The following is a 19,061-nucleotide window of genomic DNA, read 5'->3' on the forward strand; positions in this document are numbered from 1 at the left end:
ACTCTCCTAATAATATAGAACATTGCCTTCTATGTTCCTTAGGTCTATTTTCTTCCCCACCCCACTTTGTTCCATTACTTAATCCCTATCCACATCCATTTCATAGATAATAGAGCATAATAGAATCATGAGTCATATAGAAAACTGAAGCTCTGCTATCACATAAAAGGACAGCCTCCTTAACCTCAGCCAGTTTTCATTTCACACCAAGGGAAGAAAATTAAGTGATCAATAATATTAGTTAATCTCTTTAAATATGTAAAATATATTTTGGCAATAACATTGTGCTCCTTGTCATAACATCACACAAAGCTAGTTATAAGAGTATAATATAGTAAAAATCCAGATAAAAACCAGGATAACAATTTTACTTCCTGTGCATCTTTTTTCTATTTAGGTTTGATAGCTAAATGTGTTTAAGATTTATTTGCAGTAGGCAAATGGCTGATATTCTCATAGAGTGGCATGGAAAGAAACAGCAGTTGAAAATGTATAAGAAAGAAGAGAATAGGTAATATAGATAATGAGATGAAATCAGTGCAAAAATCAATGAGCCTAATGATTTTCTTTCTTTTTATTGAGGTATATGTAGTTGATGTACAACTAATGATTCACAATTTTTAAAGGGTATATTCCATTTGTAATTATTATGATATGTTAGCTATATTCACTGTGTTATACAATATATCCTTGTAGCTTATTTATTTATACATAGTTGTTTGTACCTCTTATCTCCTAATGATTTTTAAAGCAAATTTTCACATTATAATCATTAGTTCACTATTCCACTTTACTCTGAAATGCATCTTTAAGTTGTTCAAAGTTCAAATGATAATATGAAATTCTATGCATTGTGACTTTTGGAATTGTGTTGTTACAGTGCTAAAAATAAAGATTTTATCAGCTCATGATAAAGGATCTCATGCTGAGGTCAATGTGAAGATTAAAAAAGTCTTAAAATCTACCAAATTGAAAATTTTACGAGGAAAGCGGACATTATATCCAGAATCATGGACTAACAGAGGCTGTACTTGTCCAATCCTCAATCCTGGTGAGCATTAGACTTTCCTAGCTTGATATCTACTGTGTCTCTGCTGATTTGCTCCTTATCTTACATTCTCTGAGCCACAACCTAACTAAACTCAGCAAGAGCATCTCTCCTTTTTGCCATGTGAATTCTGGGGAAAAAACCAAATGGAATTCTTTGAACTGACATCAGAACTTTTCTTCTCTTTCACATGCTTTAAAAAGTAAAGTATTTAAAAATCTAGCAATATAATATTCTCTGTCCTAAAAGAGAAGATTCAGACTGATTCCAGGTGCCGGTAGCAAAGAAAGCACTTTCATAAATTTATCTGCCACTAACGTTTTATTGGAAAGCTAGGTCCTGTTACAGTGCCCTGGGTAGAACTTTCTCCCAAAGGAAGTCAAATGTAAAATCCCATGTGTGCAAATAATACTGAATTCATTTTCACTATTGCGTGAGAAGCATCTGTTTCTTCTGGATAGAAAACAACTCTCAAGTTCTCAGCATCTTGTTTTTCATCAAACAATCATTGTGGTTTCAAATTAGAAACAGCAAAGATAAACAAACAACAACAACAACAAGAACTACAGACTCTTAGAGAAACTTGGAGTGGAGGGAAATTTGCACTTTAACATGTTACAGCAAACATGGAGACAAGCAAGTAAGCATGGGATTCTGACCTGTTCACTCTACAAGTTTACTCTTCATAATGAGTCATAAGTTGCTTATCTCTCTGTCTCCCTCATTAAATTTGAGGATGGGATTTAGACTTTTGATCTTACTATCTCTAGTACCTACCATTAGTACCCAAATAATAGTAATATAGTACCCAGATAGTAAGTTCTAGTAAAACAAATAATATATTTTTAAAATCCTCTCTATGTCGCTGTTTATGTAGTTGCCATCTGTGTCTTAATGGCACTGCTGAAACAGGTGCAAAATTTGTGTTCTGGATTTAATTCTTTTCAAATTTAAGTCCAGAAAACCACAGTTACATTAAGAAGAAGTCACTTACGGTCTTTGGTTAATCAATTTGAGAGAAACAAACAGGTAACTGAGTGAGTGAGAGAAAGAGAGAAACTATCAATAAAATATCCCCCTTAACCTAAACAATCTAAACAGTGGCGTAAAACTCGACTTTTTTGACCATTGACTAATCTAATCTCTCAAACTCTTTTATACCTCTCTGTATTCTATTTAATTAATTTAAATCTTAATAAGGAAAATAAAAAGACATTTTAAATAATAAATATGTTTCCAAAGAACAAATGAAGTAATCAGAACCTTGTATTTTAAATACCAGAGACTGAGAGTCATTAATTTAAGTCTGTTTCCCAATGACCTCTGTCTAGGGGGTCTTCTTATAAGCACTTATACTATCTTGGCAAAAGGAAAAAAAAAAAAAATAAAGAACAAAATCCATCCAGTTTTTTAGTAAGACCTTAAAAACAAAAGCTTTGACCATCTGAGCCACCCTCCAGGAAGTGAACTATACTTCCTAATCAGGTTTCTGCCAAACAGAGTGAAAGAATCAACTGAGTTCATCACAAGTGAAAACATAAGCACAGTTATTCAAAGAATTCTTGAAAACATGTTTATTCACTTTGATGAAAAGACTGGAACCTGCCAAAGCAAAACCAGACACTCTTTCATTTCACTTTGTTTTTCCATTTTTACAAGTTCAATAGCTAAGGCCAAAAAAAGCTGATAAGAAAACTCTGAAACCTTACACACCAACTTGCTTCCTTTGCTACTTTTGAAAAGGAGTAATCTAGCTGGCTTCCCTGAAAATTCATTCATTCCTACATTAATACATACAGTTACTCATTCATCAATCATATATTTTAGAACATCAAGACTAGCACTAAAGTATTATATTTTCTTTTTCTATGGATACAAAGTAAACTTTGTGCCCTCAAACTTGTCATAAGGTAGATGTCAAAAGCACAGAGATAGGAAAATAAAATGTAAATGCTAATAAGTGATGGTGCAACTTAATTTTTGACATGATGCTATTCCATAATTTATAGATTTATTGAGCATTATGTTTAGTAGTTTAATTTATATTTATACTTTAAAGTAATGGCAAACTCCTATAATATTTGTTCTGTTTATAATTAGAAGTAAACTCATTTAAAATACTAGACTTAAACACTGAAATTTTCCTAAAAATTATTTATTGGATTTTCAAATGAGGACTTCATTATTTTAGATATGATATAAACAATATCAAGATCACTATGTTTTAACTAATCTGTCAATCAAATATTGGGATTCTTTTTCATGGAGAAGCTACAGTTACTCTTTAAAGAATTTAAATACTTAACAATCCATCTTACATTTGTGCTCTCCAGTGTTTGAAACCCATGTCACTATTTTCCTTTTTTTTCCCCTGTCCCTTTTTTTTGAAAACACCATCATAGCTATTTTTAAGTTTAGGACTGATATCTTTTAATAATCTTTAAAATGACCCTTTTATTATTATAGAAGAAATACATGTACATTATAGACATTTAGGGGAAATTTTTAAATTTTACACTTTTATCCTCCAGAGATCATCTCTGTTAACATCTTACTGCAAATCCTTCCAGATCTTTCTCTGTGCATATGTTTATCATATTTTTTTAAACCAAAATGAAGTCATAGTATACGCTCCATTCCTTAACCTACTTTATTCAGTTAATGATCTTAACCTTTAATTTTAATTTATTTTCATATACTCTATTACTCAGATCATATTCCAATTTCCCAACTGATCCCAAAATGTCCTTTAGAGCTAGTTTGTCCTTGCCAGTATTCAATCCAGGATCACACACTGTATATGGTTTTTAAGTCCTTCAAATCTCTTATTTAAGCAGTTTCTTTTTAGTGTTGAAGAAATTATTGTTGTTGAAGAAACCAGACCAGGTGCTCTATAAATTATCCTACCTTCTACATTTGTCTGGTTGGTTCTTTGTGGTGTCATTTAGCTTGTCACTCTACTTCCTGTATTTCGTATAATCTTTAAAGAAAAGCTTGATAGACTCAAGATAACATTTTAGCAAGAATTCATTATATATATTGTTGTGTAATACATGCTAAATTACATCACAAGACACATAGCACCTGGATGACCCACCATAAGGGTTGTTAAACTTGACTCTTGGAATAGAGTGATGACAGTCTGATCTCCATTGGGCAGTTTCGTTTTCCCTTTTGAGACTAGAAAATGATGAGAGTGAGTTACTTAGTCACTATGCAAACATCCAGTTTCCTATTAACCATTCATTTAATGATTTTATCACCAATTGGCAATCCCTTCCTGAATGAATAATTTCACTAGAGTTTAAGAAATACTATTTTTCTAATTTTGTCAAATTCTTTTCATTTATTAGTTGACATTATTCTGTAAAGGGACTTTCTCTCCCAACTTGGGCTAGTAGGTTACCATGAAATACAGTTCCCATTATAAAAGCAGGATAAATGTTAAATTCTTTTCTTTTAATTTCCAACTTCCAAAGTAAGGAATGGTTTAAACAGCCATCTCAAGATGATAAGTTAATTTTTCTCTGTATTTCTCTTTTTTGAGTATCATTTTGGAACTTTGGATTTTTGTTGACTCAGTATGTTTCAACATACATATTTATTATAATCTTGGTGCTCAAATGATCACAACTTTGACAAGTTATAACCCTCTCCTGATGGTTCCTGTGTCCTTTTAAATGATCCCCATTAACCTTTGAAAGCTTCCTTGTTTTTTAGAACAATAAGATATTGCCCATGCTAATCTTGTATTTTCCTGCTGTGGGCCTAGAATAAGCATTTCTCTAAGAAGGCTTGTTTTGTTTTGTTTTTAGTGAGATATGTTATTAGGGACCACATTATGTTTGTTACAGGTGTTCATTCTTACTGGGATGAGATTTTTAAAACCATTTCAGTGAATGAACAAGAATATATATATTAAACCATGAGTTTAAATTTATACTTTTCAATTGAATTTTAACATAATCGTGTTTTCTCTTAATGTGAGTTTTAAAGTAAATGTTTCTTTATCTTATATGGGAAAGTTTTATTTTATAAAAATAATTACTTATTTGCTCTATCCTATAATATTACAGAAAACTGTTTCAAAATACCAATATCAATATTACTAGAAACATCAACTGAGGGATATTATCATATTTCTTTTTATTAATGTGTAGATAATGAGACTGTCCTTTCATTTTGTGTGTGTTAGCCAAAATTTTTTATTTGAAGCCTGAAAAGAATTTTGAATTATAGAATCAGCACAAGGTCTGGTCAAGCCTCATCATTTTTTTTTAAGTATATTCCTATATTCCTATATCCTATATTCCAAAATCACATTGACTTTAAATAGGAAATGTGTTATTTTGTATAATCCATAACTCTCTTCCAGTATATCTTCCCAAGTGGTTGTTTCACTTTTATAAAATCCTCCTTAATATACACTAGCACACATAGTGAGTCTCCAAGAAATACTGATTTATAGCAGCAAGTTAAGTACTCATAGAATCCTCACTTCTTTACCATAGAGGGTGGTATAGTAAAGAGTAAAAGCTCTACAATCAGACAGGCCTGAGCTTAAGTCAGAGTGCTGTTTCTTACCCGGAAACACTAAACAAGTTTCTTAATCTTGCCAAGTCTCAGTCTCTTCATTTGTAAAATAAGGAGAGGAGGAAAACAATATCTATTTCATAGGGTAATTTTCAAGATGAAATAATACATTTAAATCACTTAGCACATAATAAATATTTACTAAATATCAGCTGTTATTGCCCATGACTCCCTATTTCAACGATGAATTTTAAAAAAAAAAACCATAAAACATGTATATATAAAACTGCTGAAGTCACATCTCCTCCCTTTCAAATTACGATACTAATGGCCCCTGATTTTGTTCTCTTTTAGGTCTGGAGTACCTTGTAGCAGGACATGAGGATGTAAGAACAGGCAAACTAGTTGTGAATATGAAAAGTTTTGTCCAGCACTGGAAACCATCTCTTGGAAGAAAAGTCATGGATATTTTGAAAAGAGAGTGCAAGTAGCAATAAATGTGTATAACACATAACGGCACTTCTCTATGTACAAAACACAAACTTAATGGAAAGGAGACTTCAAAAATGAAACTGGAATTTTCTTTTAAGTGCCAAAATATATAGAAATGTTCCAGTGCATGGGCCTGTCTAATCTATCTCTTTTGGGCCCCTGTTTTAAATACAGTTTGTTTCATAAAGAGGAATGAAAAATCCTATACTGATACCTGTTTTCTATGGAATTGATTCTAAAAGTCATCACTATTAAGAGCATTTAAATAGCAGTATGATATTTAGCAGTAATCCATTAAGGGCAACGCATCTAACAAGGACTCCTCCCAGCTTCAGATTATGTTATTTACATTTGTGCTACTTGAAGTAATTAATGAGATTTTAAGGAATTCCCAACCCTACTGTCAGAAAAGGTGTTTCTTGAAAAGAGCCTTCTCTTGTGTGAAGTGTGTGAACTTTGGTCTGTGGAGTGTTAAATGGAACCTCTCCATATGTATATAGTATTTCATTGTAAAAAGCACTTTACTACCTACCACTTGTGTTGTGAAAGTTTAGAGATTGCTGTTGACAGAAAGAAAATAAAAGGGCACGTAAGAAAACCTGCTGAAACAGAAGCACTGCCACTACATGTGGAAAAAAGTAACCATATAAAGGAAGTTGTACTATTTAACCTTGAACACCTGGAGAAACTATGTGAAGATGCAACCTGAAAGGAGAATATGTTTGCATGAAGTCTCAGCTTCAGGTTAGAGGTTAGATTCCACATATACCGGCCATGATGAAACTTTTTATAAAAAACTAAACAAGAAGAGACTTTAAAATAAGTGAAAGGAGTTATAAGTGTCGAAATATGCTTGGATGAAGAGGAAATGGACTTTAAATATTAAAAAGCTCATTTATTTGTAATGCACTTGTATACATTTCAAAAATTATTTTAGACACAGAATTTGTTTTATTTTTATGTTTAGTATTTAAACCTGAATATTGAAACAGTTTCCTCCTTGTCTTTATTAACAGTATATGGCCATTCTATTTACTCACTTTTTGACACAGTGTATGTGATAGTTCACCAAATTACAGTTTTTCATTGTTTTTCCTCTTCTGTACCCATGCATAAATAACCACTATATATACCATTTCTTTTGTACTTGAATATACAAAACGCGAACCACAGTGCCATAAGATTAACTTCACATACAGAAAATATTTTTCCTGAGGTCCTGTGGACTTACAAAAATATATATATATTGCTGTTAATTTTTTTATATATGTAATAAAGGAATATGATCTCCTGATTTTTGCCTCAATTCCTGATCAACTCTTTCTTTGAAAAGATTACTGTCTCTTAATGAGGGAACTCAAATCTAATTCCTTAAATTAAGAAAATCAAACAAGGGCCTGGTGTTTCTACTCTATATTTCTGGGGTTTGGGGATGCAGTGGAAGCTAATTCAGATGAATTTAGTTTCTATAGCCGTTGGATGTGAACGTTTTTCATCAGATGCATTGCATGTTATATATTACATTAACTTTTCAACTAATTTAAAAAGTAATAAAAGTTCATTGTTGAAAATATAGAAATCCATAATGAGAAAAAAAATCTATATTCCAACCATTCTGTGATAACAGCTGTTAGCATTTGCGTTTCAATGCTGCTAGACTATTTTCTATGCATAGACATACCTTTCACAGAATTGGAATTATACTATATGTACTCTTGTGAAATCTGCTTTTATAACCTGTAGCATGTCTCTCAGCTTCTAACCAATACCTATCTGGTAGATGAAATGCTATCTTGTAGGCACATTTACAAGCAACTTACAAGATATGTTGGTAAGTATATAATACCAAGAAAATATTTTAAATACATATAATATAGGATTTTCTTAAGCTTCAAAATTGCCAAGTTGCCTTCTTTTTCCATTTCACTTTATAAAAAATAACTATTACCCATCAAAAAGAAGAATACAAATAATGTCTATTTTTTTTAAAGAATAGAAAGATGCTCATAATGTATTATTTAGGGAAAGAAAATTACAGAACAGTACATACAGTATAAGCCCCCAGCCCCAAAACATATTTACAATATATACAGCATTTCAGAAGGTCTGAAAGATCACCTTTTACATCACCATTTATTTTGCACATGTCTGCATTGCTTGACTTTCTTTCACTGATCACGTACTGCTTTTGTTATTTTTTTTAACCAATCAAAATTTAATCCATTGTTTTTAAAGCATATTCAAGCAAAATCATAACTGAAAGTTTAATTTAGCTAATTTACCAAATTGCTAGACCCCTGCATTCTTTCCAGTCCTTTTGATTAGAATCTTCCTTCAGTACTCTGTCAACACCTTTTCTGGCAACATTTCAAAAAGGTGGTCATTGTTATAATCATTTCTTGATGTCTTAATTCTGAAATCACTTACAGTTCTTCCACTGCAGTTTTAAATTCCTAAGAGCATTATTGGCTTCCAAAGTGGGGGGAAAAAAAAAAAGGAAAGAAAGGAAGAAAGGAAGGAAGAAAGGAAGAAAGGAAGGAAGAAAGGAAGAAAGGAAGGAAGAAAGAAAGGAAGGAAGAAAGAAAAGAAAAGAAAAAAGAAAGAAAGAAAGAAAGAAAGAGAAAGAAAGAAAGAGAGAGAGAAAGAAAGAAAGAGAGAGAGAAAGAAAAAGAAAGAAAGAAACCAACCCTATGTTTCCCATTTGTAAAAGTAAACAACAAAATGAAGTGAGAGCAAGCCATCCCATGCCCCATTCCCATTCCACCATTCCACCACACTTCTGTACACTTTCTCATCTTTGGCATCTTTCAAAATAACCATCATGATACCAAGGCAACAGAATATATAAAACTTCCATCTATGGCTTCAGATGAACATGAATATTTCTTTCAAGAGCTAGTGGGAAAGTCTCTGCCCTCAGAGCTTTAACTCCTTGTACTTTGGGCTTTATCAGTCGTCAGATCAGCTGCATAATCTCTACATACCTATCTGTATAATTTGCCTGAGGTCAACCCACTCTGTGCCCTCTTATTACATCACTTTCTCCATAGAGGAATGTTACTAATATTTAGTCTTTGATGCAATGGAAATTCTCAATAATAGGATAATCTTTTAATAGTGTCTACTAAATGAGGTGAAATCTGTGGGGATGTGACCATGAGTCCAAAAAGCAGTATCCATCTGGCTATGTTACACAGAGAGCAAGGCCTGTTACGGGTAAACATAGGTTTTTGGGATACTCTGGGTTATTGCAGAACAAATCCTTTTCTAAATGATTAGAGACTTATCAACTCTGAAGGGTGGGAAAAAGAACCTTGAGAATTCCTTGTGCAGGCTGTCCCTGTGCCACTCCCTTGGAATGCCTGAGAACAGGGAGCTTGAGCACTGCCTTGGCTGCTGAGAGTTTTGTCAGAGGCCCCAGGACTGAATTGCTTTTGTGTTCATTGTTTCAATGATAAGCAGTCCCCTAACCTAACTTTATCAAAGAGCCAAAGTTACTCACAGCTTATTTCCCACAGCTTGGAAGGAAAATATTTATGAACAACCTCAGTTTTGCAAAGGAGATTGGTATGATAAAAATGGAACAGAAGTAAAGGGGTGTGCCTTGCATGACTGATTTTTTTTTTAAAAATCTCTCAGAGAATGACTTGTCTGAGAACACTTTTTGAAAAACGATGCCCTTGTTCCTGGCTTTCCTACACTTCCACCATAGAGATTTAAACATTTCTCTACTTTTTGAGCATTACTGACTGTGTTTAAGACCTGCAATATTTTAAATGACAAATTCTCAGCTTTAATATTAGTCAGTTCATACATGCTGAATAACGAAAAAAGAAGAATGCTAATTATGAGAGAGAAAGAAATATGCACTGAGCCAAAATAGGTATTTCCAGAATTGAGATGCATGTTCTGTTAAGAGAGGGCTTTAGTAAATGGTGAATACATTGCTACTTTCTTAATATGTAGTCATAGGTGGGTAACTTCCAAAGTGTGATCATTAGTAATGAATTCATTTATAAATCCAAGAATATCCAAGATTTATGGATGATCAAATCATAATGCACTTATCTGAATAAAGGGGATGGCAGCCAGGCAGAGAATCCTGCTTCCCAGAAAGAAAAATAACCACCATCAGCAAATTTTCATTGTGAGCAAAATAGTCTGCCCAGAAACTTCCTGGACACCTCCTCCTCAGCCAGAACACCATCAAAGATTTCAAGTTTGGTGAATTAAAAGATAAGATAATAACATCAATAGTAATCAATAATTAAGAGTTTATTACAAGAAGGCAATTTTCTATGTGCTTTACATATGCTATTCTTATTTGATCCTCCTAAGCACCCCTATAGTGCATGCTGTTATTATCCCCATTTCCCAGATAAGGAAACTGCGGCACAGAGAGACTAAATGAATGTCCAAGAACACTCAGCTAATAAATGTGAAGTCTGGGTTTGAACCACATCTTAACTCCCAGAGTTCACATTTCAACCACTAAAAGGGACATTTAGAAAGGAATCCATGTGAGATGATGCCAACTTCACCTGTTCCTTTTCATCTGTAGTTGAGGGAACCTGAAGGTCAGCATTTCTCCCAGTTTTCCTTCTCCACACTCCAAATTATAATGTATCCCATAATTCTATCCTGCAATTACATAATTTTCTACTATCTTTCTCATTATTACGTTGACATTAGGGTAACACTGTTTACCATTATACTAAGATGAAATAATAAGAGTCTATTTTTATCATTGCTCTTTTCCTCTTGGTCTGATTTTCTGAGATCTATTTAGGCATAAGGTCCACTTTTGCATTTATCAATAATGAACCTGAATAAGCTCATATGCAATTCAATAGCATTTCAAATCAATTCTCTCAGCTCTGAATTTTGCTGCTTAGAGCAATTCTGCTTGCAAGATGAATGAGAAGGAATTACACCAGAAAGAGACAAGGAAACAGAAAAAAATAGAGAATGTAGGCACTTTGCCACCCAAGGAGAGAAAGCAAGAGCCAAGAAACAAGGGGTAAAGATATAAGAGAATAAAGGAAAGCAAGAGCTGGGAAAGGAACCAGGTTGTCTGTTCTCATAAGAATATGCAAAATATTTCAAAGGAGAACTTACTCAACCAATTCTTCCATTGCTAGATATCATGATTTATATGAGATAGTTCCTAATATTTGTTACGAAATTTATCCATCCAATTCTTTTGTTGTTAGTTATGTTTTAGGAGCCAGAAAAGCTAAAGAAGTTAAAGCAACAGAGAAACCTTAGGTAATGGTAATTAAGAAATTAGGAAACCAATTGGCTTTACCATATATTGAAATATAATTTTAAATTTATGTTTTACAAAGTACATAGTCAACAGAATATTTAATACCAGTAAGCATTGCCTTAGAGTCTTTTCCAATAAGTATACTCATCTTAATAATGGTTATCACTTTTGCCCTTATTGGCTGCAAGGTGCTGTGCTAAACTTTACATGATTTATCTCCTCAGACCTCACTTAATAACCTTGTGAAGATGGTACTGTTAGTAAGCAGAAATTGAGGACCAGAGGTTAAATACCTTGTCCATGGTCACCAAACAAGCAAGCAGCAAAGCTGCGATTTTAAACCCTGATTTACCTACATTTATAATTCATATTTTTAACCTCTGTGATCTACTGAAGCCTCCAAACCAATGATTCTCAAATAATGTGCATAAAAATCAGCAGACATGCTTGTTAAAGTACAGAGTCTCAAGCTCCTACCTCAGAATGTCTGTTTCAGAACGTCTGGGTGAGGACCAGGAAGTGACAATTTAATGAGCACCAGTGGTGACTCAGATACAGGTGGTCTATAGACAAGACTTTGAGAAACACTGTTCTAGACACTCTTACAGAATAGTCTCAACAAAGCCAGAATTATTATTAGTTCTTTTTCTGCAAATGTATCTCCCTCTGGTCATAAATCTACCTGGCCTTCATCACAAATATTATTTTATGGATAACCAAATCATGAGTCTTATGATAGTTACCCAGGAACTAAGATGGTAGAAAAGGGGAATTGAAAGGAGATTCTTCCAACTATTATGTACCCTACTTCTTAACATGGCCTGAAACCAAATTGTAAAATACCTAAATTTGTCTTTGATATTTAGGTCCTCAGTCCAAATTTTGGGCAAACCCCTCTCAGGTGCTTATTGACTTCACACTGCTCAGAGTCTACATGAAGATGCTACACAAAACTCTGAACTCCCAACTTCCCTACCAGCCTTAAACAGTATACTCACTTATCAAGATGCTACTCTTGACCAAGAGATTGCTAGATTGATAAGATAAAATAAATCATTCTAATGAGATACTTTCCCATTTCCCTCTTTCTCTGGAACATAATGTTTTATTGACTCAAATAAACCATGCATGTCTACAGAAAACTTTAAATGAGTGATTCTTATCATGGAAATTTCAGGCACTGATGGCAGGCCAGTGGAGGAGATATTTTTGGTCAGCTGTGCTTTTCAATGCCTCATAAATCAGGCCACTTAGGCAGCTTCCTAATTTCCCTTTAGGCAGTGCCAGTCCTGCTCACATGCTCAACTATAACCCATTCAGAGGCTTAACAAGTAAGGAGAAAGGTAAAAAGCAGTGACATTGGGAAAGGAAAGCATTGGGAATCTCATAATTTACCTTCTCTCAGAAATAAAGACTCAAGCCACAAATAAAATAATAATCTACACAGACTTCACATTTTTCTTTCCCATTCCTGTAAGTGAGAAATAAAATCTAGGATAACATTTTCCTTGATACATATGGAGAGAAAAATCAAGGAAATGTACACAATTTGCCTTATAGCAAACAGAATTCCTTAACCTCAGAAACACTCATTACACACATGTATATCCTCCAACCTCTTACACATGGAGATTTGCCCAGCAGTGACCTTCAGCAACCTTGAGAGCTTTTTATAACAATTGAGAATACACAACTGGATATTTTTATCAGTGTGTTCTCTGCCTTTGATAAATGTTGTACTAAGCAGTTGGAAGCAAAAACACACTGAATACATTGTTTTCAATGCAGTATTTACAAGTATAATTAATTTGCATCCTCCAAAATTTTACAAGTCTCACCAAATGTCTCAGGAAAGACTAACTTTAGGAAATATCCCTGCAAGTTTTCACTTGCCCCCAAATGTTATCCCACGAGGATTAGGTAAAAGTTATCTGACAGGTGGTGTTTAAAGCCTCTTACTGGCCACAGTTGATTTTTCAAAACTTTGATTCAATATCTTTATGAAATATGTTTTCCTTTTTGAAGCAGAAAGTAAAATTAACACATGTGTAAAAACAAAACAGTAAGTACCCTGCATCATGAAGAGTTCCTTAAAATCTATTTTTATGACAATAAATAGATGCTTGCCTAGCTTACTTTCCTATTGAGTAGGTCATCTGTTATGTAAATTCCTTACTGAAACAACATGATTTATGGAAGGTAGGGGTAGAACCAGCATTTTCAGAGTACTAAACACCATTACAATCCTTACCTTAATTAATCCTCAGCACAGCATTTTGAAGACAGATATTTCTTATGACCCTCCTATGCAGTGGGTATTGTTCTGGGTACAAGGGATATAATGGTAAACAAAACAAAATCCTTTCTCTCATAGAGTTTACATTCTAGTGGGGGAGGCCTTTCAGAAGATATAATAATCCCTCCTCTATATTCTCACTGTAGAGATTCTTTATGGAGCACTCAATGCCCTAAATGATTTAAGAGAAATATTCTTTTCTTATCACTAACAGGAAAATTCAACTCAATAGACCCCATCATCTTGATTGTATTGAATACTGTTTTCCCCTGGGTGAACTGAAAGCAATAAATTACTAAATTCTTCAGAGTGGAAAGCTGTTAAAATTGGCTAATAACTACAAAGCAGGCATTTTTTGAGTTACACTAAGTGCCTAGGGGGAAGCAGCAGAATTCTTCCTCCCACCACCCATTATGGAGCTGACAAGGTCCTGCTTTGTGCAGTTCTCATTAATTTTCCTGTTGGCTTTAAAGATTTACAACAGCTCTGCCTAACACCCATTTGCAAGAAACACAGGGACCCCGTGTGCTCAAGCCATGGCATGCTGGCCAGCTTTGCTCCCCACAAGTCTGCTGGGGGCTCATCCTCTCCAGTCATGGCAGCTTGGGAAGAGTCACTTGCCTCTGTGAGAAATAACAGTGACCATAATCGAAAAAGAAATTCTAGTCATTCTTTCAAGCCGCTGGGAAGTTCCAGCACATTCCAGCTACAAAAGAATTCAAGTTCCTCCACTTACGTCAAAGCTTCAGCACCATCCTTGTGTGCTTTATACACTTAATAGATCAAGGCCTCTAGTAGTTAACTCTACAAATTTTCTGCCTTTTTTTTTTTTTATCATGAACTACAAGCTGATCCTACAGGGAGACAGGCTTTGGGCAATGACATTTCAGGGGTTTGAAGATTCTCAACACAAAGCATTGCTATTCCAAAGCACTGAGACAATTGTTTGTGATCCGGAAATTTTTACAGAATTTTACATCTATGACTTCTTATGGCTGCTGTAAGCAGTCTTCAGTCTTTTCAGGGTCCTGAAACCAAATGCTCCTGTGTCCTTTTCTAGGCCCAACTGCATCCTCCAAGTCACCCCCGTTGGAATTTTCTATGCAAATTTCATTCTCACTTTTGATTCTTTTTGGGAAGACTCACTTCCTGCTTATCTCTTCTTTGCCTATTTCTTTCTCTATAAAGAAAGGGAAAAGAATAAACAGAAAAATAAAAGAAGTTGCTCCAGTTTTTCTCTAGGCAAAGAAAAAATTGATCTCATCATTAAGAAGTGTCCCTAAGCAGCTTCAACTGATAAACTTAGGCTACTATTACTAGGAGTGAAAAACACTGATTTCAATAACATAACCTTATTACACTCTAGAAAGAGAAACCACTTCTTTACGGTGTCACAGACTGAGTATGCATTTCCCTCAATATAGAGTTCCTGTGCCCTTACTCCAACAACTGAGAGGTGGAAGAGGGAGAAGACTTATGCAATTCAAATACTAGCAACCAAAAATCTGATTGGGGAGACAATACAAACTAGCAATGTTTGTCACACTGGGGTAAGTGCTGTTAATGAACCACAAATAAGTAGTGCTGAGGAAGCCCTGAATGAGAGATTGTGGGAGACATTATAGAGAAGGTGATTAGAACTGGGTCTGTCAGCAATTCTCCACTTTTGAATTCAACTAGGCAGAAGGGATAGACTCTACATTGTAGTTTATGACTGGGATGACTCTGATGCCCCAACTTCCCTGAAATCCAAATACCACTGTCACTGAGATCTGCTTTATAGGCAATATCTTCACAACAGCTTGATGCTAACCTCTAAGGCAAGTGCTATTATATTCCCATTTTACGCATGAGGAAGAGGAAGCCCAAGTGAGCAACTATGCCCTTGTATCACAGGCAGTAAGTGACAGAGCAAGAGCACAAGGTCTGAGCCCCCAAGTCTGTGCTCTTAGTCATCATACCATAGCACTTCTTCCTTAACATGTGCTTCCTCAGTCTGCAGAGGCAGCCAACTGCTCTGGCTCTCCCTGAATCTTTCTCTTCCTTCTAGTCCTCTGGATCATTTGCTAGAAGGACTCAGGAATTGACTCCTGAGACAATGAACCTGGTAACTCTTCCTACAGCTAAGCACCATCATCAGTAACAGTTTCAGCATCTCCATTCTCGTCTCCCTACTAAGCCTGGGAAATGATGACTTCCCTATAGTCTTTTTTAAAAAAAAATCGCTGAGTGTAGGAAATGGCGCCATTGTGGCCCCATTATCTAACAGTACACCCTAAGGAACTGATTGCCTTAAAAGGAAACCAAACATCTTGGATAGTAACAATAATGACTCCACTACCACCTTAGAAAGAGGGGAGGTAACACATCATAATAACATACTTACTCACTTTCTCACTTAGTTAGTCTAGTCTCTACCATCAGATTGTACAAGCTCTTTTAGGGCAGGGATCATATCTGTTTTATTCATATTATATGTCCTATGCACACCAAACTGCCTGGCATACAGTCAGTACTCAGGAAATATTTGTCAAAAGAATAAATAGGTGGTATCTCCAAATTTAAAAAGCATATTCAACTACCTCCTTTTCCTTATTTATTCAGTCATTCAACATTTCTTGTACAGAAGCTACAAAGAAACCCAGCATAACGGAGTGCTTCAGTACACAGAATCTAAACCCTGATTGCCTGGATTCAAATGCTGGTTCACTTTGTTGTGTGGTCCTGGGCTAGCCAAATAACCTTTCTGTACTTTATATTCCCAATCTATAAAATGGGGGAAATATGGTACCTACCTCACAGGGTTGTTGTGAGGATGAAGTGAATTTACACAGGAAAAGTATTTAGAACAGTACCTAGAATATAATAAATACTAAATGTTTGCTATTATGACGATAACGACTGGGGATACAACAGTGAAGAAGTCAGACAGGTCTCTGTGTGCATATAAGTTACAGTCTAGTAGTTTGGTTTATTAACAAACTTACAAACCAATCAGTGAAACAATTTCAAATGGTTTTAAACACTATGAAGGAAATTACACTTTTCCTGGTGTTGAGAAACCAACACTGATGTAGAATTTAACATGTAGAACATAGTTTACTAAGGAGATTTCTTGAGATCAACATCTGTGGAAGGGAGGAGACAGAACCAGAAGTGGGAGAAGGAGAAGCTGCACTACAAATCAGGCCCAATGACAGCCTCAGTCCACATCACAAGGACAGCTGGAGTAGACTGAGCCTTTGGGGTTGTCCTGAGTTGGTCTGAGGTGACCAGCCCGTTAGACACCTCTTTGGATGTGAGCTACCCTAGCAAGGGCTGTGACCTTGCTCTCTGCAGCTGAAGCAATCCCTAAAGGGCCTGACCGCTGAAGACTGTCTGCTAACAGCACTCACAGCAGCTGGGCAACAGGGCCACCACTGAAGGGTTATAGGGCAGCAAAATACAGTATGCATGCCACCTAGCAGATACGATGGTGGGGGTGGGTCACTTCCCAAAATAAAATGGTCTTGGAAGGCCTCTCTGAGGAGGTAATATTTAAATTGATAATTGAGGAAGTGTCAGCCATATAAATAAATGAGACAAAGCATTCTCATTAAAGGAAATATCCAGTATAGTGTTCCCCAGGGCATAATATGTTGAGAGAGTTCAAAGTGCAAACAGCCAGTCAGGCTAGAGACTGGTACAAAATGAGGTCTTAAGAGGCAAGCAGGGGCCAGAACATGAGACCCTTGCAAGAGTCTGAATTTTATTCCAGGTAATAATGAGTAGCAATTGGAGGGAAGAAGGAATCTGATTTACTCTTTTAAAAGATGCCTCTGGCTGATATGTGGAGGAATAGATTGACAAAGGATAAAAGTGAAAGCAGAAATACCAATTAAAAGGTTATTGAAATTTTACAACAGTATGTAGAATTCTTAAAAAACTAAAAAAAAAAAAAAAAATACCATATGACCCAGCAATCCACTCCTGGGTACGTATCTGAAACAAAAACAAAAACACACTAACTCAAAAAGATACATGCACCCCAATGTTCATAGCAGCATTATGATAGAGAAGCAACCAAATTGTCCATCAACAGATGAATGAAGAAAGAAAATATGCTACACACACACATATATACACAATGGAATTATACTCAGCCATAAAAAAGAATGAAACTTTGCCACTTGCAGCAACATAGATGGCTTGGAGGGCCTTATGGTTAAGTGAAATAAGTCAGACAGAGAAAGACAAATACTATATGATATCACTTACATGTGGAATCTGAAAAATACAACAAACTAGTGAATATAACAAAAAAGAGGCAGACTCCCAGATATAGAGAACAAACTAGTGGTTGCCAGTGGGGAGAAAGAGGGAGAGGGGCAATATAGGGGTAGGGGAGTAAAAGGTACAAACTATTAGGTATAAAATAAGCTACAAGGATATACTGTACAACACTGGGAATATAGCAAGTATTTCATAGTAACTACAAATGGAATATAACCTTTAAAAATTGTGAATCACTATATTGTATACCTGTAATTTATATAATATTATACATCAACTATACTTCAATTAAAAAAAAAGATTATTGATTATTTCCAGTCAAGAGATGATAGGTCAATGGAGATGAGAAATATGGCTGTATTTATATGCAATACTCTGTGGGAAACCCCACGGAGCTTGCTAATGGATTAAATGTGGAAAGTGAAGAAAAGGAGACTCAAGAATGTCTCCTGGTTGCCAAGGGGGTGGGGGGTGGGAAGGGACAGACTGGGATTTCAAAATGTAAAATAGATAAACAAGACTATACTGTACAGCACAGGGAAATATATACCAGATCTTGTGGTAGCTCACAGCGAAAAAAGAAGTGACAATGAATATATGTATGTTCATGTATAACTGAAAAATTGTGCTCTATACTGGAATTTGACACAACATGGTAAAATGACTATAACTCAATTAAAAAAAAGTTTAAAAAAAAAAGAGTGACTCTTAGTTTTTTGGCTTGAACAAGTAGAAGATGATGGTATTTACTGAGATAGGAAAAGGCAGATTTAGGGATGAAAATAAAGAGTTCCATCTTAGATTTTTTTGGTTTGAGATGCCTATTAGACATCAAGTGGAGATGCCAAGCAGTCATCTGGATATACAAATCTGGAGCACAAAAGAAGAAAAGCCACAGGCTGAAGATTTATATTTGGAAGTCATAGGTAAATAGATGTTGCTTTTGCCACATAACATTCAGGAGACTAAGTGGCATAAAACAACAATAATTTATTTTCGCTCACATCTGCAGATTGTCTGGGGCTTAATCTAGGCATCTCTGCTTCTATCTATAGGTCTGTGCGTCAGGTGGGTGGCTCTACTCTGTATGTCCCTCATCCTCCTGGGACCAGCAGGCCAGCCAGGCAAAGGCAATGGCAGAGGCTCAAGAG

The 19,061-nt window shown here is 35.2% G+C and overlaps 1 protein-coding gene and 1 long non-coding RNA gene across 3 annotated transcripts in view; one reads left to right on the forward strand and one right to left on the reverse strand.

Moving 5' to 3' along the window:
* NTN4 (netrin 4) overlaps positions 1–7,367 on the forward strand; it is a 104,207-nt gene extending 96,840 nt beyond the window's left edge. For both annotated transcript variants that reach the window (XM_032493596.1, XM_032493597.1), the window contains 2 exons: positions 881–1,051; positions 5,936–7,367. In XM_032493596.1, coding sequence (XP_032349487.1) covers positions 881–1,051; positions 5,936–6,072 — 308 coding nt within the window. In that variant the 3' untranslated portion in view covers positions 6,073–7,367. The remainder of the gene's footprint in view (positions 1–880; positions 1,052–5,935) is intronic.
* LOC106729986 overlaps positions 1–19,061 on the reverse strand; it is a 164,418-nt gene that overhangs the window by 92,833 nt on the left and 52,524 nt on the right. The window lies entirely within an intron of this gene.

The sequence above is a fragment of the Camelus ferus genome, chromosome 12 (assembly GCF_009834535.1).
Source record: "Camelus ferus isolate YT-003-E chromosome 12, BCGSAC_Cfer_1.0, whole genome shotgun sequence".
NCBI lineage: Eukaryota > Metazoa > Chordata > Mammalia > Artiodactyla > Camelidae > Camelus > Camelus ferus.